Genomic DNA, 26,511 nt, shown 5'->3' with positions numbered 1-26,511 from the left:
CTAAAATTTTATCCTGTTGGAAATGTGCTCTACCATTAGGCCAATTTATTCTTTTTCTTGGGGCAGTTCTTTTTTTGAGCTGAGGACCGAACCCAGGGCCTTTCACTTTCTAGGCAAGCACTCTACCACTGAGCTAAATCCCAAACCCCTTGGGTCACTTTCTGTGGTTGATTTGTCCTTTTTTTTTCAGATGTCTCATTTGTCCAGAGATCTTCAAATTCCTTAGTTGGATGCCTTTATTCTCCTGGAAAGTCAAAAATAAAACCCTGCCCCTTCCTTAACTTTGGGGGAGTTTCCTTTTTGGCAGGTTATATCTGATCAAATGGAAGGCATTTGTTAGTATTATATGTTAGATTGAATGGTCACATTGTTTAATGAACTATTGCCTCTTCTAATCAAGAGGTCTCTTCTGTTCGAATCTAATCTTTATCAATTTTGATGGTATCTACAGCTTTTCTTCTTTTGTGGAAACAAAAACAAAACATCTTTCCCAACATAACACATATCCTGGTTTTTATTCTTAGGTCAACAACATCCTTAAAGTATACAGGCTGATTTAATTCCACATTTTTTCTATTATTCATTGTCTCTCTGCAGCTGTTGTTCCTTTCTCATTAGCATTTACAAATTTTAAAGTTAGTAAAGCATTGTGCAATCCATCTCTGGGGGTTTTTATGACCCCTTTCTGTTTATTAAGCATATCTTTTAGAGTGTGATTAGATCTTTCTATAACTGCTTGCCCTGTAGAATTGTGTGATATACTTGTAATATCCTTTATGTTACAATATGCAAAGAACTGTTTTGTTTTACTAGAGACATATGCTGGAGCATTGTCAGTCTTAATTTGTACAGGTATCCCCATGATGGCCATAACTTTTAATAAATGTGTAATTACAGAATCGTGCTTCAGAGATAACTCAGAGGTTAAGATCATTGGCTACTCTTCCAGAGGTCCTGAGTTCAATTCCCAGCAACCACATAGTGGCTCACAACCATCTATAATGAAATCTGGTGCCCTTTTCTGGCTTGCAGGCATACATGCAGGCAGAATACTGTATACATAATAAATAAATAAATCTTAAAAAAAAATTACAGAATCAGCTTTTTCAGAAACCAAAGCTGTTGCCCATTGAAATCCTGACTGCATATCCATGCTATGGTGTACATATTTTAATTTTCCAAATTCTGCAAAATGAAACATACCTGTTTGTCAAATATCTTTTCTTTGAGTACCCTTTGGGTTACTTCCTGCAGGTGGTAGAGTTTGGTCATACAAAGAACAAGTAGGACATTTCCTTGGCTTTTTGCCAAGTGATAGAAAAATCTTTTTTGAAAGCCTTGCTATATCTTTTTTTTGATATTGCTTATTATTATTCAATAATTTTAATTAAAAAGCCATTTTAATATTTCTGTGAATGTGTTGTTTTGAGTTGTCCTATGAATACTAAATGCCTTTTCTTCTACAACCTTTAGAAATCCTTGTTGTAAAGTTTTCATTTATAACTTCTTAACATTTTTTTTTGTTTCTTGAGACAGGGTTTCTCTGTGTAGCTTTGTGCCTTTCCTGGAACTCACTTGGTAGCCCAGGCTGGCCTCGAACTCACAGATATCTGCCTGCCTCTGCCTCCCGAGTGCTGGGATTAAAGGTGTGCACCACCACTGCCTGGCAATAACTTAACATTTTTATTCATTATTCTTTTTTATTGCTTTGTAGACATATTCTGTATATTTGGTTAAAAATGCCTTTTCAGATGCATATATGATGGATATTTCCTTCCAGACTGTTACTTTTTTTATTGTCTTAATGCTGTCTTTGAACAAGTTTTCTATTATAATGTATTTAAGATTCAAATTTTTTAAATTTTTATTTTATGTATGTGGTATTTTGACTGCCTGTATGTATGTATGTCTGTGCCCTACTTGTGTGCAGTGCCTACAGAGGCCAGAAGAGGGCATTAGATATCTTGAGACTGGAATTAAAGGTGGTTATGAGCTATATAGATGCTGGGAGGGAATCCAGGTCCTCAGGAAGAGCAGCCAGTGCTCTTACCTGCTGAACTATCTCTCCAGCCCTTACTTTTTTCTTTCTCTCTGTTTAAAAACAAACAAACAAACAAAACAAAACTGGCTAGTTCTTGTATTTTACTATTATTTTTTAAATTGTTTTTACCCCGAGCTATTTATTTATTTATTTATTTATTTATTTATTTATTTATTTATTTATTTATTTATTTATACCAAGTTCAGACTAACTTTTGTATGTGTTATTTTTGGTGGGGATTTGAAGTGGCTTATTGCCTTTATTGAAAAGATATTCCCTTCCTTACAAAATTTTATTGGCAAGTTAGGTGAAGTTCATGAGAAATGGCTTCTTAGTGTATTCTGTCATAGCTGGCCTCATACTCCAGACCAGGTATTGTTTTCTATATTTGAAAGGGTTTGTGTAGTATAGAAATAATTTTGTTGGGAATTATTCCAAAATATTAATTTTTTTCCTCTGAGAGTCTCACTAAGTATAGCTGGCTTAGAACTCAATATGTAGACTTGGCATTCTTGGTTGGCAGTTTTTTGATTTCAGGGCTTGATGCATAATCATTCCTTGAATTCTTAACACTTAGAATTGTTAAAGAGAGCCGGGCGGTGGTGGCGCACGCCTTTAATCCCAGCACTCGGGAGGCAGAGCCAGGTGGATCTCTGTGAGTTCGAGGCCAGCCTGGACTACCAAGTGAGTCCCAGGAAAGGCGCAAAGCTACACAGAGAAACCCTGTCTCGAAAAACAAAAAAAAAAAAACAACAAAAAAACAAAAAAACAAAAAAAAAAACAAACAAACAAACAAAAAAAAAGAATTGTTAAAGAGATCCAGTATTTCTATGTGTTTATCTTTGTAGGTGAGTTGGTGCTTTCTCTTACAATGGCTTTTAATATTTCTTTGTTTTTGTAGTTTTGACAATTGTAATAAATCTCAGAGAAGATAATAATGGAGAATCATAAAGAGGAAGGAACTGAAGAAAGGGAAAGAGAGGGACTAAAATAGGACAAAGAGGAAAAGTATATGAGTTAGAGGTATGGGAAGTAATAGAGAAAATGTCATAGATAGGTGCAGAAAAAGAACAGCATTGAAACCTGTGATGCACGATGAATGCTAAAACAAAAACAATTTCAAATACAAAAGTGAAAATTTTACAAAATGCAAAACTATGAAATAAGATAGAATAAATATATCATCAGTTACTATATCTTTTTTGTTGGGATGAATATGATTTACCCTACCCCATTATTATTTTTCTGTGCATGTGAGTGCATGTGTGCATGTTCATACATGTGTTGGTATACGTATATGTGAATTTGTGTGTGCATATATAGAACCCAGAGCCCAAACTTGGGTAACTTTTTCCTGTGGCTGATATATATATATCAGCACCCCAATAAACTTTTTGGAGGGTCAGAGAACAGAACAGCCACTATATTAAACATAGAGGTTAGGCAGTGGTAGCAGAAGCCTTTAATCCTAGCATTCCAGAGGCAAAAATCCATCCGGATCTCTATGAGTTCAAGCCCACACTGGAAACAGAGCCAGGCATGGTGACACACACCTTTAATCCCAGGACTTGAGATCTCATGTTTTACTTTGGAAAGATACACACCTTTAATCCCAGGAAGTGATGGCAGGAAGCAGAAAGGTATATAAGGCATGAGGACCAGGAACTAGAGGTTTTAAAGCTTTTAGGCTTTTAGCAGCAGTTCAGATGAGATCCATTCAGATGAGAACTCAGAGACATTCAGTGTGAGGAAACAGGATTGGTGAAGTGAGGTTAGCTGTGGCTTGTTCTTCTTTGATCTTTCAGAATTTATCCCAATATCTGGTTCTGGGTTATTTCTAATTATAAGAACTTTTAAGATTCATGTTACATTTCCCAGGCACCTTTTACCTTCTTTTTGAGACAAGGTCTTTTATTCGCTTGGAACTTGCAGAGTATACTAGGCTGGTTGGCCATAGAACCTTCAGGATCTGCCTGCCTTGGCTTCCCCAGCATTACCATGGCAGGCATTTTAAAAATGTGGGTTGTAGAGATTGAGTTCAGGTCCTTGTGCTAGTGTGGCAAACATGATACAAGCTGAGCTAGCTCCTAAGTTATATTTTGCAGCTGATATAATTTAGGAAGAACATTGCAAATCTTTATGTATATGAAAACAAATAGCTCCAGAATGTTTTTCCTGCTGGGTTAGGTTCCTGCACAAGGATTAGCTCTCTCTGGGAGTTTCCTAATCCTAGATATGGATTGTTCCACCTCTCTTGTGCAGAAATGTTTTTATTTTCATGCAGTTCCAACACTTGATACTTGGGGGTAGTTTCTACACAGCTAAGTGTTTACCACTTTAAAGGTGGTGGGACCTAGGAGAATGTAGTCTAAAATGAGGTAAACTAAAGTCTCATGCAATAGCCAACTTTATTCAGAGCCTCAGACAATTTATACTCTCAGGGTTAAGAATTCCATGCCTAAGTATACAGTCACAAGGACAAGCCGCATGTGGCAAAAATATGTTTTTCCATAGAGGCATATAAACAAATAACAATAGCCAGTTGTAATGAGTAATCAATCTAAACCAAACTCATTCCTATCTGTTGCCCTTGGGCCTTCCCAAGAGCATGAAGGCACATTCCAAGAACAATTCTGTGTTTTTGAAGAAGCTGAGGTCGTAAGACTGTCTTATTTAGGGTTTCTGTTGCTGTGAAGAGACATATAACCATGGCAACTCTTACAAAGGAAAATATTTAACTGGGGCTGGCTTACAGTTCAAGAGATTTAGTCCGTTAGCTTCATGGTGGAACATGGCAGCATGCAGGCAGTCATGGTGTTGCTGAAGGAGCTGAAAGCAATACATCTTGACTTGCAGGCACCAGAAAGAGGTCTGAGACATTGGGCATGACTTGAGCATATGTGAGACCTCAAAGCCTGCCTCTACACTGACTCACTTCCTCCAACAAGACCACACCTCTTCCAAGAAGGCCACACCTCCTAATAGTGCCAATCCCTTTGGGGACCATTTTCAAACTACCACACAAGACTTTTGTCTTGTTTTCTAACAAGCACTCAGAATTCTCCTCACAGGACTCCATTCTTGGACTTTGTTCCGACATCAGAGGAAACAACAGTTAACAGTCCACAGAATGATACTGTTTCTTTTTCTTCTTCCTCACCCATCTTTCTCTTCTTTGTCTTTTCTCCTTTTTTTTCTTTTTGTTTTTCTGAGACAGGGTTTCTCTGTGTAGCCCTGGCTGTCCTGGAACTCACTCTATAGACCAGGCTAGCCTTGAACTCATAGAGATCTGCCTGCTGCTGCTGCCTCCCGAGTGCTAGGATTAAAGGTGTTTACCATTGGCAGAATGGTTAAAAAGTCTTTACCAGCTTCATGTTGACACTGGACTAATGTCCAGAATATACAAAGAACTGAAGAATTTAAATATCAAGGAAATAAAATTGACAATCAGTAAATGAGCAAATGAACCAAAGATATAGTTTCCAAAAAAGAAATACAAATGCCTAGTAATTAAATGTTCAATATCCCTAGTCATCAGGGAATTGCAAAATTAAACTACTTTGAGATAGCACCTCACCACAATCAACATGACTATTGTCAAAAAATATTACAGCAAATGTTGGAGAAGATGTGGAGAGAAAGAAACCCGTAATCACTGTCAGAGTGCAAACTAATACAACCATTGTGGAAATCTGTGTGGAGAGTTCCCAAAAATTAAAAATAGAACTACCATATTACCCAGCTATTTCTCTTCTGGGATACACTCAGAGAAATCCACACTCAGTCACAGAGATATTTACATTCCCATGTTTATTGATGCTTTATTCTCTATAGTAAAGAATTGGAGTTAACCTAGTTGTTTTTCAACAGATGAGTAGATAACAATTCAATATATATACATATATATGCATATATGGTAAAATATCACTAGGCTCTAAAGAAAAATCTAGTTAAAAATTGCAGAAAAATAGATGGACATAGAATATATAGTATTAAGTGAGTTCACAAAATGTCAGAAACAAAAAAGTATGTTCTCTTCCATATATGGAATCTAGCCAATAATAGATGTATATATGTAAATAAATGTATATGTGGGTACAGTATAACATGAAGAAAAGGGAACCAGAAAGGCTAAATATAAGAGGTATGAAAGGACATGAGTTATGAAAGAGGATGTAAAGTTAATTGTTTTTCTAGTTCCAATTCTGTCATGACTTGTTTTGTGAGGCAAAGTCTTACTCCATAGGCCAGGTTGGCCTGTAACTTATTATATATCCTAGGTTACCCTCATACATGTGATAATCCTTCTCTCTCTGTATCCCAAGTGCTGGGATTACAGGTGTGCTCACATTTTTCACACACTGTTTGGTGTTCCATGTTCTGGGGTGAGTAGGTAGATGGATGGGGCACACTTGTATTTACCTTTACAGCCTGAGCTTTCCTATCAGGAAAGGACTGTGGCTGTTTTTCTGCCCATAGTGTACAGTTCTTGCCTGAATATATGTTAGATGTATAACATATTACGTCTTTGTTTAAAAATTGAAATGCTTACAATCTCAGGTCATAGTTCCCCAAGGCCATTGGTTCTCAAACTTCCTAATGCTGTGACTCTTTAATACTGTTCTTCCTGTTGTGGTAACCCCCAATCATAAAATTATTTTTGTTGCTTCTTCATAACTGTAATTTTGCTACTGTTAATGAATCTTAGTGTAAATATCTAATATACAGATGGTCTTAGGTGACCCTTGTGAAAGGGTCATTTAACCCCCAAAAGAGTTATGATCCACAGGTTGAGAACTACTGTCATAGAGTACATTTTAAGTTTTTATTGTAGTCATGTTAAGTTTGTGCTAGTACATTTGGTATCTGTAAAGAATTTCCAAGGTATTTTAAAGTTGTCTTATTGAAACAGCAGAAAACAAAGTGGAGAAATGTGAAGACATTTCTGATTTCTTTTAATGCCAATTTTATTTTGTAGGAATCAAGAATCCAGTTTCAGTTGCAAACAGACTCTTGTGTGAAGGGCAGAAGGGCAAGCTCTCTGCAGGCAGAATTCCTCCCTGGTAACCACTTTGTTCCTCTTGACTTCTGTCTTGGGTTATTAGTGTTTGAAGGCTGCTTTAATCCACAGGGGATTGATGCTTTTGGTTCTGTACCAGTGGTCACATGCCTTTAGACTAAGACATACTTTGTTCTGTAATGGTGGCATGCTCTACAGTTGATAAGCTCCAGATGGAATAGAATCTCATGGATCAAAGGAGGTCAGAGTTAATTTCTGGATCTGTGTGTTATTGATTGTTAAGAGGATTTTGTGTCTCCAAGTGATGAGTTAGGGTTATTTTGTTGTGAAACTCAGAGCCTATCATAGATACTGGAGCCTAGTGTCTAAAGTAATTAGGTTTGGGACATTCTTAGAAAAATATATATTGCATATTGTGAACAGTCATAATGCAGCTATTATCAAATAGTAATAATTAACAATGTTTTATCTTTTACCTTATTCTTCTTACTGAGAAGAGATGAAAAGTATAAATGGTCAGTAGGACAGACTTGCAAGTTAAGGGGATTCAGTCTTTGATGATGGTATCATCTTAGTCATTGTGGTGGGAAAAAGATGTACTAAGTAACTTGAGCTGGGGCAATGTGGCTATATCATGCAAGAACAATAAGTTCATCACATTATTCATTATTATTATACAGTCCAAATTTAAAGGTTAAAAACTTGGTTGGAAAGATGTATGACTCAGAGGTTAAGAGCACTTGCTTAAAGAGGATCCCAGTTCAGTTCCAAGCACCCATATGGTGTTTTGTACTCATCTAATAACTCCAGTTGTGGGGGACCTGATTCCCTCCTCTGACCTTTATGTGTACCAGATACTTGGATTATATGCATGTGTACATGCAGGGAAAATATTCATACATATAAAATAAAAGTCAATCCTAAAAAAGGTACAGTATAATATTTTCTTGGTAGATTATAAAGCTGTAAAAAGCCTAAATGTCTCCCAGTGATTAAAAAACTTGCTTTCTAGACCTGTTACAAAGTAGAAAAAAGGAGGAGACATTAATACTAATTTACTCCACAACATACTATCTTTGAGTAAATGTTTACACAAAGTTTAAACTCTCATAAATATAAAGGTTGAGGAGTTCAAGCTCACAGTTCTAGCCTGTCTGGGTTTGGTGTGGATTTTCTTTTTGATTTGCAGTTAGTTGCTTTTGTCCTTCACTGAAAGTATACAGGAGAGGGAAGGGGATGGGTAGCTATAGAGGTGTAGATGGGGAGAGGAGGAAAAGAAAGAGGAAGATAGAGGGAAAGAGGAGGAAGAAGAGGGGAGAGGAAGAGAAGTCAGAGTGAGTGAGAAAGCAAGAGGAGAGAGCATGAGAGAGAGTGAGACGGGAGAGTGAGTGGGGGGTTGAGAGTGCTATTTCTTCTGTTAGTACAGTAATACTTGTCATGGGGACGCTACCGTCATGGTGGTCTCTCTCAGTTTATAGCAATATATCTTTTTTTGTTGTTGTTGTTTTGCTTTTCTTTTTTTGTTTTCCTTCCTTCCTTCCTTCCTTCCTTCCTTCCTTCCTTCCTTCCTTCCTTCCTTCCTTCCTTCCTTCCTTCCTTCCTTCCTTTCTTCCTTCATTTAATGGAGGGAAGAGGTCTTAAATACAGGCTTACAGCACAATGGGAGAACCCTGGAGGGCAGAAGTTCCCTACTGATGTTTTACAATCTTGCATCTAAGCTGTTAATGCCCATTATGCAGGATACACAGACAAGGAACTTCCCTTAAGCATTCAGGAGGGTGGAACCCGGGAGGGAATTAGCATAGGGATGATATCAAGGTCAAGGTCAGCAAGCAAGGCAACAGTTACCCAAAACAGGGGGGGCAGGACCCTACAGGTCTCCCTTTTACTAAAAAATGAGCTTCTGACTTAGGTTGCTTGGGACGTCAGCAGGTCACCTTACCCGTCATGGAGATCCCTGTCCAGGCCACATAGGCACTCAGTCTGAGGTTGGTGAGTGCCCCCCAGGCATTACCCGTCTCTGAAGACTCATTATCATACAGGCTCAATCGTGTGTGAGCTGCAGAGTTAACTTCTGCCAAAGATCTCAAAGTGGCACTGGGCTTGCAATCTGTGTTCGACACAGAAAAGACCAACAGAAGTCCTATCCCACCCATAGCCAGTAGGCTAAAGGCAACTGAGCCATTCCCTTCCTTAATGAGCCTTACTGCAAATTGGAGTCCTTGTAAGATGGTATCCGAAAAGCAAATGGAACTTGAGTTTATAAATTTATAATTTTCAAAGCCAGTTGAAATGTATATAACTATTGGATTAAATTTATCATGCCTAATAGAATGAAAGATTAACTAACTGTGGTAGCTACTTTTGCTGCCAGGGTCTCCACTGTGCTAGCTGTAGTAAGCAATTATGAAATGGTAGTCCCAGAAACAGTAGCAGCAGTGTCCGCCATTGCTGTAACACCAACAACAGCAGCAGCAATGTCAAATTCTCTTCTGGAGTGTGTGGACATCCACTGGCATGGATGCAACTCCAGTAACACGAACCGCCAAGGCCCATTTTTCTTGATCCCAGCATGACTTAAGCTGGCAGCTCTGCAAAAGAACAACTAAGAACCATAAAGAAAAAAACAGGCAGCTCATAAGGAGCATAACTAATGGTCTTATAATGGCTACATTCAGGCTCATAAATTTTAAGGTATCTTCAAAAGGGGGCTAAATGAATTTCAGGAGGCCAATAAATGTTGCACAGAGCCACTCCTGAAAAGTAGGTACTACACCAGCTTGAAGACGATTGTGAAAATAAAAAGGCTTAGTTGGTGTTTTATTTAGGAAGTGGTCTCCGGTGCCAGTGCTTTCAAGAGTACTTCCTACTTTCTCTTCTATTAAGTTTAGTGTAATTGGATTTATGTTGAGGTCTCTGATCCGCTTGGACTTGAGTTTTGTGCATGGTGACAGATATGGATCTATTTGTAATCTTTTACATATTGACATCCAGTTATGCCAGCACCGTTTGTTGAAGATACTTTCTTTTTTCCCTTGTATAGTTTTGGCTTCTTTATAAAAAATCAGGTGTTCATATGTGCATGGATTAATGTCAGGGTCTTCAATTCGATTCCATTGGTCCGTATGTTTGTTTTTATGCCAGTACCAAGCTGTTTTTATTACTATAGCTCTATAGTAGAGCTTGAGGTCAGGGATGGTGATGCCTCCAGAGGTTGCTTTATCATATAGCAATATATCTTTACATTTTAGAATTAAAAGTAAAATGAAAGTTAACTTATATTTTCTTTCTTTTTGATTTGTTGAGACAGGGTCTCACTGTGTAGGTCTGGCTGGCCTGGACCTTGATTTATAGGCCAGGCTGGCCTTGAACTCACAGAAATTTGCTGGCCTCTGCATCACCATGCCCAGCTATAGTTTCTTAAAAAACAACAGCAAAAACTCTGCAAAATAATATGCTGAACTAGTTGATACCACCTAAATTAGGGAAAAAAAATATTACCAAAGATTTGACTAGACTGAAGTTTTCTTTCTTCCTTCTTTTTTGGTTGGGTCTTGTCATATAGCCAGACTGACCTTGAATTTGGGATCCTCAGCCTGTTGATTGCTGGGAGTACAGGTATAAACCATCATGCTCAGTCAACTAACGCCTTTCTGGTGGACCCTCACCTTTCACACTGTCCCACAGCTCTATGCTGAGCTGTGGAGTTCCTATGCTAGTAACAATTGTCCTGAATTGAAGGTTTTCTCATCCTCAGATGTCTTTTGTATTATGTATTTTCTGTTTATACATAAAGATATAAGCATTTACATAGTTGTATTTTCTAAGACAATATAATAAATGTGCATTGTGTTAACTTTTCTATTTCTGCAATGAGACATTGTGATCAAGTGGTTTACAGAAGAAAGTTTAACTGGGCTTACTAGTCCAGAGGGTTAGAGTGACAGAATGAAGGCATGGCAGCAGAAGCTGAGAGCTCACAGCCACAAGCAGGAAAACAGAGGGAGCTAATTTGAAGTGGCCTGAGTGTTTTGAGTCCTTAAAGCTTATCCACAGTGACATACTTCCTTCAGCCAGTGTACACATCCTAGTCCTCCATAACAGCCGCCAACTGGGCACCATGTATTCAAATGCTTGATATTTATGAGGAACCTCTCATTTAAACTACCACATGTGTGGGTATATCAAACACTTTGGAATGGTTATATAACCCACTATGATTGCCTCATAAAGAAAAGGAGGAAAGACGAAACAAAACAAGGGAGTTGCCAAAGGGAGGATAATACCTTAATATTTTACAAGGAAATTTTTTTTCTTAAAATGATCTCATCTGTCCAGGCTGAATCAAACTCCATTGGGTATGTGCACCACATTTTCTTTGTATGCTTATCTGTTGTTGGATATCTAGGTTACTTCCACATCTTGACTATTGTGAACAGTATCGTAATAAGCATGGTTGTTTAAGGATCTCTTTGGTATGCTTGCTTTGATTCGTTTTGGGTATGTATATCCCAAGGGATGGTATGCCTGGATCATAGGGCAGCTCTGCTTATTTATTTATTTATTTATTTATTTATTTATTTATTTATTTATTTATTTATTTATTTATTCATCCATCCATTTATTTATTATTGTGATGCTATCTCACTGTGTAGCTCTGGCTGGCCTAGAATTTTGTATGTAGACTACACCACACAAGCTTTTAACTCACAAAGGTCTGCCTGCCTCTGTTTCCCAAGTGCTGGGATTAAAGGAGTGATCACCCATGCCTGGCCTTTTTTTGTTTTTGTTTTAGAGGAACATCTCTATTGATCTACGTAGTGGCTGCACAAGGTTTCATTCTCATCTACAAGTGTGTAAGGATTCCTTTTCCCTACATCTCCAACAGTACTTGCTGTCATTTGTTTTCTTGATAACAACCAATTTGACTGTGATGAAACAGACTTGAGAAGCAATCTTAAATTACGTTTTCATGGTGACTAAGGATGTTGATTTTTTTTTTTCCCTTTGGTTTTTTGAGACAGGGTTTTTCTTGATAGCCTTGGCTGACTTGCAACTCACTCTGTAGACCAGTCTGGCCTCAAACTCACAAAGATATGCCTGCCTCTGCTGGGATTAAAGACCTGTGCCACTACCATCTGGCCATATATATATTTTTAATATGCTGTGTCCATTTGTATTTCTTCTTTGGTTGCATGTATATCTATGTACCACATGCTTGAATGGTGCACAAGGAAGCCAGAAGACATTGGAATCTGTAACATAAGAATCTTAAATGGTCTTACTAATAAAAACTCAGGAGCCAGGTATTGGGGTGAATTCGGAAAGATCAGAGAAGCAGAACAAGCCACAGCTAACCTCACCTCGACAACTCCTCATCTGATCCTGTTTCCACGAATCCTCAGACTGAAAGCTTCTGAGTCCTCACCCGAATGGCTCTCAGCTGAACTGTTGCTAAAAGCCTAAAAGCTTAAAAAGCCTTAGTTCCCGATCCTCGTGCCTTATATACCTTTCTGCTTCCTGCCATCACTTCCTGGGATTAAAGGTGTATGTTTTTCCCAAGCAAGACATGTGATCTCAAGTGCTGGGATTAAAGGTGTGTGTTACCATGCTTGGCTGTTTCCAGTGTGGCTTTGAACTCACAGAGATCTGGATGGATCTCTGCCTCTGGAATGCTAGGATTAAAGGCTTGTGCTACCACTGTCTAACCTCTATGTTTAATATAGTGCCTATTCTGTTCTCTGACCCTCAAATAAGTTTATTGGGGTGCACAATATATCAATCACAGATCCTTTTCTAAGCTGCCAGCCATATGGATACTGGAATCGATTCTGGATCCTCTAGAAGAAAAGCAAGTGCTCTTAGCTGCCGAGCAATACTGTCTCTGTAACCCCTATATTTCTTTTGTTGAAAAATGTCTTCAATTTGTTTTTCCATTTGTTCATTGGATGATTTGGTTTTTGAATGGTTAGTCTTTTGAGTTTTCTGTAGAATCCAAGTATTGATCTCTTGTGAGATGTGTAGTTGGCAAAGGTTTTTCTTCCATCCCATATGCTGTCTTTTCAGTATGATGACTCTTCCTTTGCTGTGCACAGATATTTTAGTTTCATCCAATTCCATTTGTCAATTGTTGGAGTTACTTTTGCTACTGTTGGAGTCCTTTTCAGAAAGCCTTTCCCTATTCCTACACTTTGAAGTCTTTTCCTCATATCTTCTGATGATTTCAAAGTTTAAGGTCCCACTTAAGGTCTTTGATTCATTTTAAATTAATTTTAGTCATGTGAGATAGATTTTATTTTATTATTTTACTTAGGAAAATATAGGTTTTCCATACTCTTTGTTGAAGATGCTCCCCTCCCCCCGTTTTGTGTGTGTGTGTGTGTGTGTGTGTGTGTGTGTGTGTGTGTGTGTGTGTGCTGCTAAACTATGTTCCATCCCAGTTTAGGACATTTTACTTTATAGTGTTCCTCTAGCAGAACAATAATAGTAGGTTTTCTCTTAGGTCCAATGACCTACCTAATCTCAGGTTCTTGGCCTTGCTAACAGTGCTAGAGACATGAGTTCTTTCTTGTGTTTTTCAAAGATTTTAATGACTGGTTTGTTTGAGAATTGACTGGAGTGGGCGAGGGGTGGGTGCACACACAGCAAGGCAGGCATAGAAAAAGTATCAGTGAGGTCAGTGCAACTCTAGAACAGTTGAGGTTTAGAGGAAGGAAGGACAGTAGAGGCCATGTCTTACTATGGTGGAGTTAATGGGTTTTTGAATGGGTTTTGCATAAATCTCCTTTAAAGGTTTTTACTTGGAGATTCAGGACAAATCTCAAAGGAAATTTAAGTTGGCACTTACTGTTCTGGAATAATTTATAGTGGCATACATATACATAAATATTTTGCAAAAATTTTACATATAAATGATATCAAAAGTGTTTATATGACATTTCATGTGATGGTGAATTCCTAGACAATAATATTTGATGGTAAGCAAAGGCTGCCTATATAGTGTGCTTTATAGTATCTCTAAATGACTTCTAAATATTAATATTTTAAAATGTCTAAAGTATTTAAGAATTACATAGATTATATCAAAGTTTGAAAGAAGTTCTCATGTATTTCAGACTGGCCTCAATTCACTATTTGAATCAAGGGATGAAACTCAGACCTTCATGCATACTATGTGTACTAGTTAGGGTTACTATTGCTGTGATGAAACACCATGACCAAAAGCAACTTGATGAGAAAGGGTTTATTCTGCTTACACTTCCACGTCATAGTCTATCATGGAAGGAAATCAGGACAGGAACTCAAACAAGGGAGGAACTTGGAGGCAGGAGCTGATACAGAGGTTATGGAGGAGTACTGCTTACTGGTTTATTCTCTCCATAGGTTGCTCAGCCAGCTTTCTTATAGAACCTAGGACCGCTAGCCCAGGAATGGCACTACCCACGATGGGCTTGGCCCTTCCCCATCAATTACTAATTAAGAAAATACCCTCCAGGTTTGCCTATAGCCTGATCTTATGGAGGCATTTTCTCAATGGTGGTTCTCTCCTCTCAGATGACTATAGCTTGTGTCAAGTTGACTTATAACTATCCAGCATAGTAGGCAAATGCTTTACCAACTGAGCCACATTCTCTTGCTCTAGATTGGTTTTATTTATGTCAAAATTATGAATGGTGAAAGAATGAAAACCTAAGAACTGTCTATTAAATGACAATGATTCTAGACACTGAGATTGAATCCTAGATGATGTCTGAAGTGCTGCAAACATCTTGGTTCAGCCCAGACTTCTGCCTTGATTGCTTAATATTTCACCATCTGGCTTACATTTTTACATTAATAGAAGGACTTAAACAAATCAACTTTTTTTTTCCTCTAGAAGGAGGAAATGCTAAAGATGGCATAATGATAGCTCAAATCTTACATCTAAGTTTTCATTTTAGTTGTTCTCAATTTTATGTGACAGCTTTTATTTGCAGTGACCATTGTTACACGATTTTGAAAATTTCAGTTGGCTTTCTCTTCTCTCTTTTTCAGTGTTCTTTCCATTGTAGTCGTAATGTAAAGAAAACAATTGCTGAATTAATCACTTAACTTTTCTTTGCCATCATTTGTTATGTTTCGGTGTGCCTCCTGAGATTTTTATCATTTAATTTCTACAGATTTTGAAGTATCTCAGCATTTAAAAGTATTCATAGCAAAATGAATATTTGAATCATTTTTGTGGATGCCATAAGCTTTCAAAACATGTGACCCTTTTGCATTATCAAATATTGCTTGCTTGCTTTTTGTTTTTTGAGACAGGGTTTCTCTGTGTGTAGTCCTGGCTGTCTTGGAACTTGCTTTGTAGACCAGGTTGGCCTTGAACTCACAGAGATGCACCTGACTCTGCTTCCCGAGTGCTGTCATGTAGCATGAATCTTAAAGGTTTTTACTAATAAAATCAAACCTGAGCCAGGTATTGGGGTGAACTGGAAGATCAGAGAGACAGAACAAGCCACAGCTATCTCACCTTGCCAATTCCTCAGGTGGTCCTGTTTCCTCAGGTTGGAAGCCTCTGAGTCCTCATCCAGAATGAATCTCATCTGAACTGTGTTGCTCCAAAGCCTGAAAACTTAACCAGCCACATGCTTAACCAGCCAAATGCTTAACCAGGCCAAAATGCTTCTAGTTTCTCATCCTCACGCCTTATATATCTTTCTACTTTCTACCACCACTCCCTAGGATTAAAGGCTTGCTTCCTGGGATTAAAGGAGTGAGTCACCATTCCTGGCTGTTTCCAATGTGGCCTTGAACTCACAGAGATCCCAGATGGATTTCTGCCTCTGGAATGCTAGGATTAAAGGCATGTGCTATCACTGCCTAACTAGTGGCTTTTCTTTTCTCTCACCCCAGATAAGTTTATTAAGGTACATAATATTTTGGGGAACACAATACCACCACATTGTCATTAAAGGTGGGCACCACCACTGCCTGGCTCAAATGTTGCTTTCTGATAGTTATCATGGCATGGAAATGCTGAATTTCTTCCCCCCCCCCCCTGGAGCTGGGGACCGAACCCAGGGCCTTGTGCTTGCTAGGCAAGTGCTCTACCACTGAGCTAAATCCCCAACCTCAAGCCAGGGTATTTGTATGTACCCCATTACCCCATTTTAACTCTTTTTTTTTTTTTTTTTTTTTCCGAGACAGGGTTTCTCTGTGTAGCTTTGTGCCTTTCCTGGATCTCACTTTGTAGACCAGGCTGGCCTTGAACTCACAGAGATCCACCTGGCTCTGCCTCCTGAGTGCTGGGATTAAAGGCATGCGCCACCACTGCCCGCTGAATTTCTTACTAGTGTTAGTTATAACTGGATATAAAGACTTTAATAGTTATTATTCTTGATGTTTGTTTTAATATATTTTTAAAAATTACATTTATGTCTGTCTGTGTGGAAGTATGTGCACATGAATTCAGGTGCCTACAAAGGTCAGAATATAGAGTCAGACCTCTTGGAACTGGAGTTATAGGTGGTTTCGAGCCTCTGTGTATAGATTCTGGGAAATGAGTGTGGGCCCTCTGCAAGAGCAGTAGATACTTTTCACCACTGATTTCTCCAGCCCCTACTCTTGAGTTTTAATGTGGGAATGATTAGAAATGAAAAATTGAGGGGAGGAGACTAACAACCAGGCACATGTTCAAGGGGTCCATTACTAGCTGGCTGGGATCTTTAAGTAGTTGGCTATGGAAGAAGATGAAGTGATTTTTGCAGTTTGCTCCTTACAATTATGTTCACCTCATAAAATTACTTGAGAATAGGATTGTTACTTGTGTTGTCATGCTTTATGAAGTTCTTGGAAATTAGTCATTCATAAACCAGAAGTGCCCTGTTCCCTTTTTATATTAAAATTGTAGTATAGGGCTGAAAACTCTCTTTTGGGACATATTTCAGTATTTACTTACTAGAGTGAAAATGATTCTGGGCATTCTATATGCCTTCTTGCTGCAGTGAACTTAGGATGTAAGCATGCCAGTGTGTTTGTATATATCTAGTTCTAGACAAGAATAACAAGTCTGAAGACATTCATTTAGACTCTTAACCTGATTGAACATATTGTATAAAATAAACTTTACAACCATGTGGATCAAAGAAAAATCTTATTTTCCATAGGAAGTTACTTTCACTTTTTATTGTGTTAATTTTTACCAATTTCTACATCAATTACTTCTAGTAAGGAAAGATTTAAAAGGAACTTTGAGCATGCAGTTATCTTATTTTGTGCCAAGTCTAGAATTACTTGTATCTCTCAGACTTGACTTTAATTGTCATGTGATTTACTTCTAAAACTCATTGATTGTAGAAGATGATGCTATGTATTTTTAAAAGAATAACTTTTTTGTTGTTAGCTTTTTAGTTGGAGAAGGAGCCTACAGATGGGCAGTGGATCATGGGATACCCTCTTGCCCTCCTAGCATCATGACCACAAGTGAGTAAAACCCTCATGAGTTAAGCTGTGTGATCAACAAACCTAAAGTGTTATATTACTTCTGTTCTGATGCATAGGTAGAACACTTTCATGTTGAAATATTTATAGATAAAAGATAGGTCAAGTTTCCTGATGCCTGCCCCCCCCCCCCCCCAATCACTTTTTTATTCTGGAGGTTTCTTCTTTGCTTTTTGTTTTGAGGCAGTCCTATTCTGTAACCCAGGTTGGCCTTGAACTTACTATATAACTCTGACTAGCCCTGAACTTGTAGAAGTCCTCATAAGTGCTAGGATTGCAGGTGTGAGTCGCTGTGCCAGGTTTGTAAAGTATTCCTCAAGTCCCATTTTTAGGTTACTTAAAGTAATTGTGAGTAGTAAAACCATGGTGTTCTCTCTAGGGGACATTGGGAGGAAGGAAAGGGAGGATGTTTAACTCCCAAAGATCGCCTGAAACTTACTATGGAGCTCTTGTGGTTGGAATGAGAAGGACTCCCATAGGTGCATATATTTGAGTGTTTGGATTAGGGGTTGTGGCCTTACTTTAGGAGGTCTGTCACTGGGAGTGGGTTTTGAGGTTTCAGAGTCCCGTGCCAGGCTCAGTTTTGCTCTCTCTTGGCCTCTGTCTTGCTGGCCAGAAGTAAGTTCTCAGTTCCTACTCCAATGCCATGCGTGGTTGCTGCCATAGTTTCCACCATGATGGCCATGGACCAGGAACCCTCGAAACTGTAGGCAAGTAGCCAGTTAAAACTTTTCTTCTGAGCTGGGCATGGTGGCATACCTTTAATCCCAGCAGAGGCAGAGCCAGGTGGATGGATGTACATAAGTTCAAGGCCAGCCTGGTCTACAGAGTAAGTTCTAGGACAGCCAGGAATACACAGAGAAATCCTGTCTCAAAAAACTGGGGGAAAAAAATCTTCTGTAAGTTGCCTTGGTTATGGTGTCTCATAGCTGCAACAGAACAGCTATAGAACCAAATATAGAACTGGATATACAAACTGCAATAGAGCTAGAGCAGTAGCCCATGGGGCCCCAAACTTGATTCTTCTATCTCCACTGCCCAGTTGCTGAGATTATAGGCATGGGATGGGGCACCATGACTGACCCTGAGGAATCAGCAACAAACTTTTTAGGTCTAAAATGTATGAAAAAGACATGTGGGTTAAAACTGAGAAACATCATAAGTAAGACAAAGGGATACATAGCTTAATGTGAAGGCGTTTTGCTAAGTTCAGAACCACAGCATATAAGTAATACCCCAATAGAAAAATGTTCAAGTCATAGTAGGTAATAGGGAAACTGAAATTAAAAGAGTACATGCTAAATTTATACTCTTAATTTATGGAAGAGTTAAAAAGATACTACAGTGCTCCTGGTGAGCCCATGAAATGAACAGAAGACAGACAGATTTTGGAGGATGACTAAATCATGTATCTCAAAAGTCTTAAGCTCATTTTCTAGTAATCTGAGAGAGAGAAAGAGACAGAGACAGACAGACCAGGGTGGGCGAGAGATGTAGATGTATGTGTGAGTGTAACACACACACACACACACACACACACACACACACACACACACACACACACACACACACACACATACACTTATGCAGATTGGTTATCAGTGAGCATTTAGACCATAAAAACAACCAGAGAAACATCCTATGTCCAATCCTGAGGAATTGGGGTAAAGTACCATATATTCTTACAGTAAAGATGTTACAAAATAACTAGAAATCCTGTGAAAACTCATTTCTGATCGTAATTAAATCTTACGATTTTGAAGCGAGTGAAAAATGGAGTTACAAAAACATGTCATTCCTTTTAGCTTGGGATTTTCTTTAACATTTCTGATAGTATGTGTGGGTCTTACTATGTAGCTCTGGCTGTCCTGGAACTGTAGGTTGGCCTTGAACTCAGAGATCCACCTGCCTCTGCCTCCCAGTGCTGGGATTAAAGGAGTGTGTCTCTATGCCCTGCATGTGCAAAAGGTTCTCAATTTTCATTCTCTAAAAAAGATTTTATCTTTACTTTAAAAATATAATTTTAATCAGATTAAGACTTCTAGGTTTATATTTTAATATGTTGTCTCATTTTTATTTAAAAATATCCATATCATAAATTATTATCTTAAACATTTTATTTCATTTGTTTGTTTATGTATTTACTTACTGTGTGCCTGTGACTATATGTGTGTGTATGGGAACGTGCTTGCCACGGTCCATATGTGGAGTGCAGAGGACAGCTTGGAGGAGGTGGCTCTCTGCTTCAGCCTTGTGACTCCTGGCTCTCAAACTCCGGTGATGAGGTGGCTGCTGAGCACCTCCCCTGCTGTCTTAGCTGTCTGCAGTTAAGTCCATGTGTATGTAGTGTTGTGCAGCTGTACTGTTCTCCACTGCCCTGTTTGTAATCCCAAACAGAATTTTTAAACTGTTTACTTGCTCCCCTCCTGTTAGTTGCTTGTGATCCTGCTTTTACTTCCTATCTTTATGACTTTGCCTCACCGTATGTAATTGAAGTAAAATTGATCCTTTATGCCCCATCTCACTAAATATAATTCCTTCAGCCGGGCAGTGGTGGCACACGCCTTTAATCCCAGTACTCGGGAGGCAGAGCCAGGGGATCTCTGTGAGTTTGAGATCAAGGACAGGCACCAAAACTACACAGGGGAAACCCTGTCTCAAACAAACAAACAAACAAACAAACAAACAAAAAAGTTACATTGACTTGGGACTGAATTATTTCCTAAAGAAATTCAATTGCTGTTTATTTTTTTATTTTTTTTAAATAATTTATTTAACTTTATTTTATGTGCATTGGTGTGAAGGTATCGGACCCCCTGGAACTGGAGTTACAGCCAGTTGTGAGCTGCCATGTGGGTGCTGGGAATTGAACTCAGGTCTTCTGGAAGAACAACCAGTGTTGTTAACCACTGAGCCATCTCTCCAGCCCTCAATTGCTGTTTATTAACAGTTACCTATAACAATGTAATTTTTCCCTCTCTCTGCTTTTCAGAATAATTCTTTAATATTTGTTTTTCCTTAGTGTAACCATGGTATGCCTAGGTGTGGTTTTCTCTGTACATAGTCTGCTAGATCTTTGGATTAGTCTTACTTTCTTTTAAAAAGTTTATTTATGGTGGGTAATACTATTGGCATGTAGGTTTGTCACTGCTCTAGAGGCAGTGGGGCCTGGGAGAATGGAGCCCATAAACCAGGCCGACTAAAGTCTCATGCAACTTTATTCAGAGCCTCAGTTTATGCTCAGAGGATTAAGAAAGATCACGTGAGTAAAGTTCTCATGTGTTCAAGCTGTATACAATCAATAGGATAAACCACACATGACAAAAACATATTTTTCTAAGAGGCATATAAAAGATAATTTGAGCATTTAATTGAATAGCAACAGCAAGCAATAATGAGTAATTTGAAGTAAACTCACTCCTATCTGCTACACCTGGGAGGAGCATGAAAACGCAGTCCAAGAACAATTCTGTTTTTTTAAGAAACGGAGGTCACAAGACTCTTGTCTTGTTTTCTTGGAATATTCTCACAAGCACTCAGAATTCTCACTCCATTCCTGAACTTGTCTGACATAGGTTGGTTTAGTGTAATTGATTCCTTCATTACCAGGATATAGAAGCTGTGCTTTCTAAGTAGATGGTTTTAATAAATACAGTGTGAATAATAATGATGTTGATGATAATAATAACTATAATGTATCAGTTATTTGTTTTATTGCCTGACAAAATACCAGTCAAAGCACATTTTGGAGGGAAAGGTTTATTTGGGCCTACCGTTCCATGGTTCATGGTACATCATGGCATAGAAGGTATGAGAGCAGGAAAAGGAGGTGTCTGGTCACATTGTCACCCAGGTTAGGAAGCAGAGAGTAATGAATGCTTATGCTTAGGTTGCTTTTTCCTTATTCAGTCCATAATTTCAGTCCATGGAATGGTGCCGTCCAAATGGGTCTTTCTATTTCATTTAATCTAATCTACATGGCCCCTTACAGACATGCCCATAGTGTTTTTTTATAGTGAGTCTAAGTCCCATCAAGTTGACAATAAAGATTAATCACAAATAATAGCAATAATTGATATGGTAGGAAGTATTGGCAGATACAGTAAATATATATTATTGAAGTGTATTATTTAAACATTTTTTTAAATTAAAATCATGACATATCTTTATACATTTATGCAGTAGTTTGTGATGCTTTGATTCGGTAAGCGTTGTGTGATGGTGTGATCAGGCTAATTAGCGTATCTGTCGTGTGTGTGTGTGTGTGTGTGTGTGTGTGTGTGTGTGTGTGTGTGTATGGTGCTTGCAGTGGGTTTTCTAGCAATGTCTCAATTAAGTTGCCACTGTTAGAGCTGAGCTTCAAGAACACTGGTGTCTTCAAATAGGCGTTTCATGCTGACTTTTCATGATGTCACTCACTTCTTCCTACCTTCACCCATAGCAGCCAGTCATATACTATCCATTAGTATAATTTTGTCATCTTAAGAGTGCTACATAGTGCCACCAAGTAAAGCCACTTACTGCCAAGTCTGATGACCTGAGTTTGATTATATGGACTCACATGGGGGAAGGAGAGAACCAACTCCTGAAATTTGTTCTCTGACCTCAATATACATGCCATAACATGTACATACTATTGTGTATACATAATGTTATATGTAAATTAGCTTTTGCTAATTTTTATGTGTTTTCTAGTGTTTGTTCCTCATTTCTTTTATTTATTAATTCCTTTAACCTTTATTTGGTTTTGTTTTCTTCAATAGTGAAGTGATTTTAAATCTCATTTCCTAAACTAGAGATAGAGTTTTTGCTAATTTCTTTGTGGTTGTGGTTACAATGAAGATTAAAGTTAATACTTCAAGATTATAGCTTAATTTGAATTTATGCTATCTTAATGGGATCATATTAATAAGAAGTTTTGTTGTTATGCACCTCTGTCATCATTCCCTTTTAGTTATTAATGTCACAAAATTTCTTAATAGCCAGAGATTAGCAAATACAGTGGCTGACAACCCAAGTTCAGTCTCAGACACACATGTTGCAAAAGAATTGATTCCTGAAGTTGTCTTTTGACCTCTGAACATGTCATGACATGCACCAACACATACATGCTAGGTTATATGTAAAAATCATGCACACATAGAATAAGCTTTTCCATGTCTTAGTTCTAAAGTGATGTAGAAAATAAACAATTAGAAGCAAAAATTAGAATAGTAATAGCATTTACCTTATAATCAGCTCTTTATTGTTGGCTGTGTCTTTTATGCTGTTGCCTGGCATCCTTTTGTTTCTTTGCCTGATAATTTCCTTTAGTCTTTCCTGTGGGTATGTCTGGTGGTGATCAACTGTGTCTGTTTTCCATACTCTGAGACTATCTTAATCTAGTCCTCATATTTGAAACATAGCTAGTTAGATTTGGGATTCATTGTTCACACCCCTTTTTCTTTCAGTGCTGTGAACATGTGAATCCAAAACTTGTAGCTTCAAAGGTTTGGATGAGACATCTGCTTATAATCCTTTACTATCCTTAGTGTATTGACTTTTAAAATCTGTCTTTGATAATTAAAAAGAAAATAAAAACATAAGTTGACATAATGTTTATATGTATTTATGATATAGAATTTTATGCATGTTTCCATGTTGTAAGGATGAAATTAGGGTGAGCAGTGTGCTGGTATCTGAAGACCTTAATCTTGTCAGAGCCGCTGATCTCCCAATTACTGTGCTATGTTTTCAGTTCTAAGCCATAGGTTCCTTATTTTGCCATAAAGTTTCCTGTCTTTTGATATCTACTCCTTCTCTAAATTCTCTTCCTTCTTACATTTCTTAATCTTATTACTCTTCCTAGTCTGTACTGACCATTACTATCTTTTATTGATGACTTGTTTAGCTTCCACAAATGAACAAGAAATAAAACATCTCGAATTTGTGTTTCTTTGCTTGCCTTATTTCATTAAACTGAATGTCTCCCATATCTACCCATGGTAATATTCCATTGTTTATGTGTGCCACCTTTTTTTTTTTTTAAACCTACTTTTATCCATTGATGAGTACCTTGGTGGATTTAATTTCTTGGGCTCTATGGCTGATGCTATAGTAAACACTGGAGTGCATTTATTTCTATGATATAATTATTTCTTTCCTTTGTATATATACAGTATTATAAATAGGTTTGTTAGGTTACATGGTAGTTATATTTTTAGAGGGAACTTTGCACTATTTTCCATAATGACTGTTAATTTATGTTCTTACTGGTAAGTGTTGGAGTTCCTCTCTCCTCTTCCTATTGACACTTGTTATTTCTGTTTCTTTGATAATAGCCTTTCAGCTTGGATGAGGTGACAGCTTATTGTACTTCTGACTTGCTTTATCCAAATGGTTAGTGATGCTATGTGTTGTTGTTTCATATACTTGTGGGCCTTTTGTATGCTTTCTTTGAGAAATGCATATTTAAGTAATTTGTCCATTTAAAAAACTGGGTCATCTGTTTTTTGCTGTTGGACTTTTGAATTTGTTGTATGCTTTAGATATTGACCTCTCACATTCTCTGTGTTGTCTACCTGGTTGATGATTCCCTTCCCCTGTAGATGCTTCTAAGTTTGAAGTTTGATATAATAAAGCTTTTTTAATTCTTCTTTGTTGCCTATGCTTTTGTGGTCTTATCTTAAGGCTGGCTGATATCATTGCCTCCTCTCTCTCTCTCTCTCTCTCTCTCTCTCTCTCTCTCTCTCTCTCTCTCTCTCTCTCTCTCTCTCTCTCTCTGTGTGTGTGTGTGTGTTGCTGGGGATTGAATACTAGTGTCTTGAAGGTTTTCCATTGGTTTAGTGCTAGTGTAGCAGTGTGAGTTCTTGCATATAGAGCTGTGGTTTTTTGAGAACAGATTTTTTTTTCTCACATAATATATTCTCATGATGGTTTCTCCTTCCTCTACTCTTAGTTCCTCCCTAGCTCCCCTCCCATCCAGCTCCATTCCCTTTTTGTCTGTCATTAGAAAACAAACAGGCTTCCAAGGGATAATAAAATAATAAAATAAAATATAGTATAGTAAGATAAAACAACAGCTAACACATTAGAATTGGACAAAACAAACAAATAGAAGGAAAGGGGCCCAAGAAAAGGCCTGAGAAACAGATATAGATAGACATAGAGACCCACTCATTCCCACAGTCAGGAATTCCATAAAAACACAATACTGGAAGTCATAATATATATGCAAAGGATCGTATTTGTCTTTCTGGGTCTGGGTTACCTCACTCAGTATGATTTTTCCAGTTCTACTATTTACATGCGAATTTCATGCTGTGATGTATTTTGAATTGAGGTGTTTTTTTTGTTTTTTTTTGTTTGAGACAGGTTTTCTCTGTGTAGCTTTGCGCCTTTCCTGGAACTCTCTCTGTAGCCCAGGCTGGCCTCAAACTCACAGAGATCCGCCTGGCTCTGCCTCCCGAGTGCTGGGATTAAAGGCGTGCGCCACCACTGCCCGGTGAGTTTTGTTTTTTTATTCTCTGTATTTTTTGTACTTTTCCCCCAGCTTTATTCACTGGAGAATTGCAGTAGGTGTTCTTATTACCTTTTTAAAATTCACTTTCTGGGCTCTCTTATCTGCTTGTGTGTGTGTGTGTGTGTGTGTATGTGTGTTTGCTAATTTTTTGTCATTAGCATCTTATTCTGGTTAATATGGTTTTGTAATGTATTTTTCAAGTGAGGGCATATGATGCCTGAAGCTTTGTTTTTGCTGAAGATTGCTAGAACAGATAGCAAACTTGTTCCTAGATATTTTTATTTTTTTTTTTACTTCACAGAAACAAACATTCTCTATAACTTACTTTAATAATTCTATCATGGTATGAAATGCATAAGACAGAAGTTAACAATAACATAACAGATATATATGTGTGTGTGTGTGTGTGTGTGTGTGTGTGTGTGTGTGTGTGTGTGTGATTTAAATTTTTTTAAAAAATATTTTTGGTTGTGAGCCTAGCTTTTAACAGCTGAGCCACCTTCCTGGCCCCAAAATATGTTTTTCTATTGTCTATTTTAGAATAAGACTTAATTGATGAAACAGATAATTGAGTAGTTCTTGAGACTTCACCTAGTTATTACAGAAAAGAAAGCCTTTTATTTCACTAAAATTTTCTTTCACTTACAAATTCTGTTATTCCCCATATGGCTTTCAGAATTCTTCCGGTGCAGTATGTGGTCACTGGTAAGCTGGGCAACATAAAACACGTGTACATATCACTTTATGGTCACTAACTCTTCAAAGATAATCAAACCCTTTAAAGATACTAAACGTCTTAGGTCATGAAGATATTGTAATGTCACAGTAAATTATGATAAAATCGAAAAGGTCAGATCCTAGATGAGAGCGATGGTGGAGAGCTCTCAATTGTTAAGAGCACCTGAAGCTGTATGGGTGACTTTGGTTTTGTCCCAGGCTACCTTGGGACATAACTTTCTTTTTTAAAAGAGCAAGTTGTTTGTACACAACATACTTGTTGCTGTTACTTGTTTTTAATTTTTTTCTTTTCTTACATTTTAATGTGTGTGTGTGTGTGTGTGTGTGTGTGTGTGTGTATCTGTCCGTCCATCTCTCCGTCTGCTCCTGTGTACCTGTGGGTGTCTTTGTGCATGCTTGCATGCATATCATTGTGTGAGTGCATATTGTGGTATGTATGTGGTGGTCAGAGGATCTTTCCTTCCACCATGGGGGGCCTGGGGATGGGACTTAGGCCATCAGGCTTGGTGGCAAAAAGGCCTTTACTTGCTAAAACATCTTGCTGGTCCTGCTACTGTTCATTTTATATCCTGCCTTGCTCTAGATCTCATCATTTCTAATGGTTGGGTGGAGTCTTAAGACCTTTCTGTATAAAGTCCTGTCATCTATACTCTAGGTGATCTGAGTTCCTCCTTTTGAATTTGATACTTCTTATTCCTTTCTTGTTTAATTTCTTTGCCTGTAATAGTATTT

The 26,511-nt window shown here is 37.9% G+C and overlaps 1 protein-coding gene across 12 annotated transcripts in view; it reads left to right on the top strand.

The window, feature by feature from the left end:
* Positions 1-26,511, top strand: part of Tasp1 (taspase 1) — a 255,934-nt gene that overhangs the window by 51,135 nt on the left and 178,288 nt on the right. For 9 of the 12 annotated variants that reach the window (XR_001579049.3, XR_013050794.1, XR_006071506.2 and 6 more), the window contains 2 exons: positions 7,020-7,104; positions 17,443-17,522. The exons of 1 other annotated variant lie outside the window; for it this stretch is intronic. Coding sequence is in view for 6 of the 11 variants with exons in the window: in XM_006983677.4 (XP_006983739.1) it covers positions 7,020-7,104; positions 17,443-17,522 (165 nt within the window). In the remaining 5 variants the exon portion in view is untranslated. The remainder of the gene's footprint in view (positions 1-7,019; positions 7,105-17,442; positions 17,523-26,511) is intronic. 2 more of the 12 variants (XR_013050795.1, XR_013050796.1) reach the window with 1 other exon arrangement.

Source organism: Peromyscus maniculatus, chromosome 4 (genome assembly GCF_049852395.1).
Source record: "Peromyscus maniculatus bairdii isolate BWxNUB_F1_BW_parent chromosome 4, HU_Pman_BW_mat_3.1, whole genome shotgun sequence".
NCBI classification, from domain to species: Eukaryota; Metazoa; Chordata; class Mammalia; order Rodentia; family Cricetidae; genus Peromyscus; species Peromyscus maniculatus.
The sequence above is the reverse complement of the archived record's forward strand: the minus strand, read 5'-3'. Positions and strand labels throughout refer to the sequence as shown.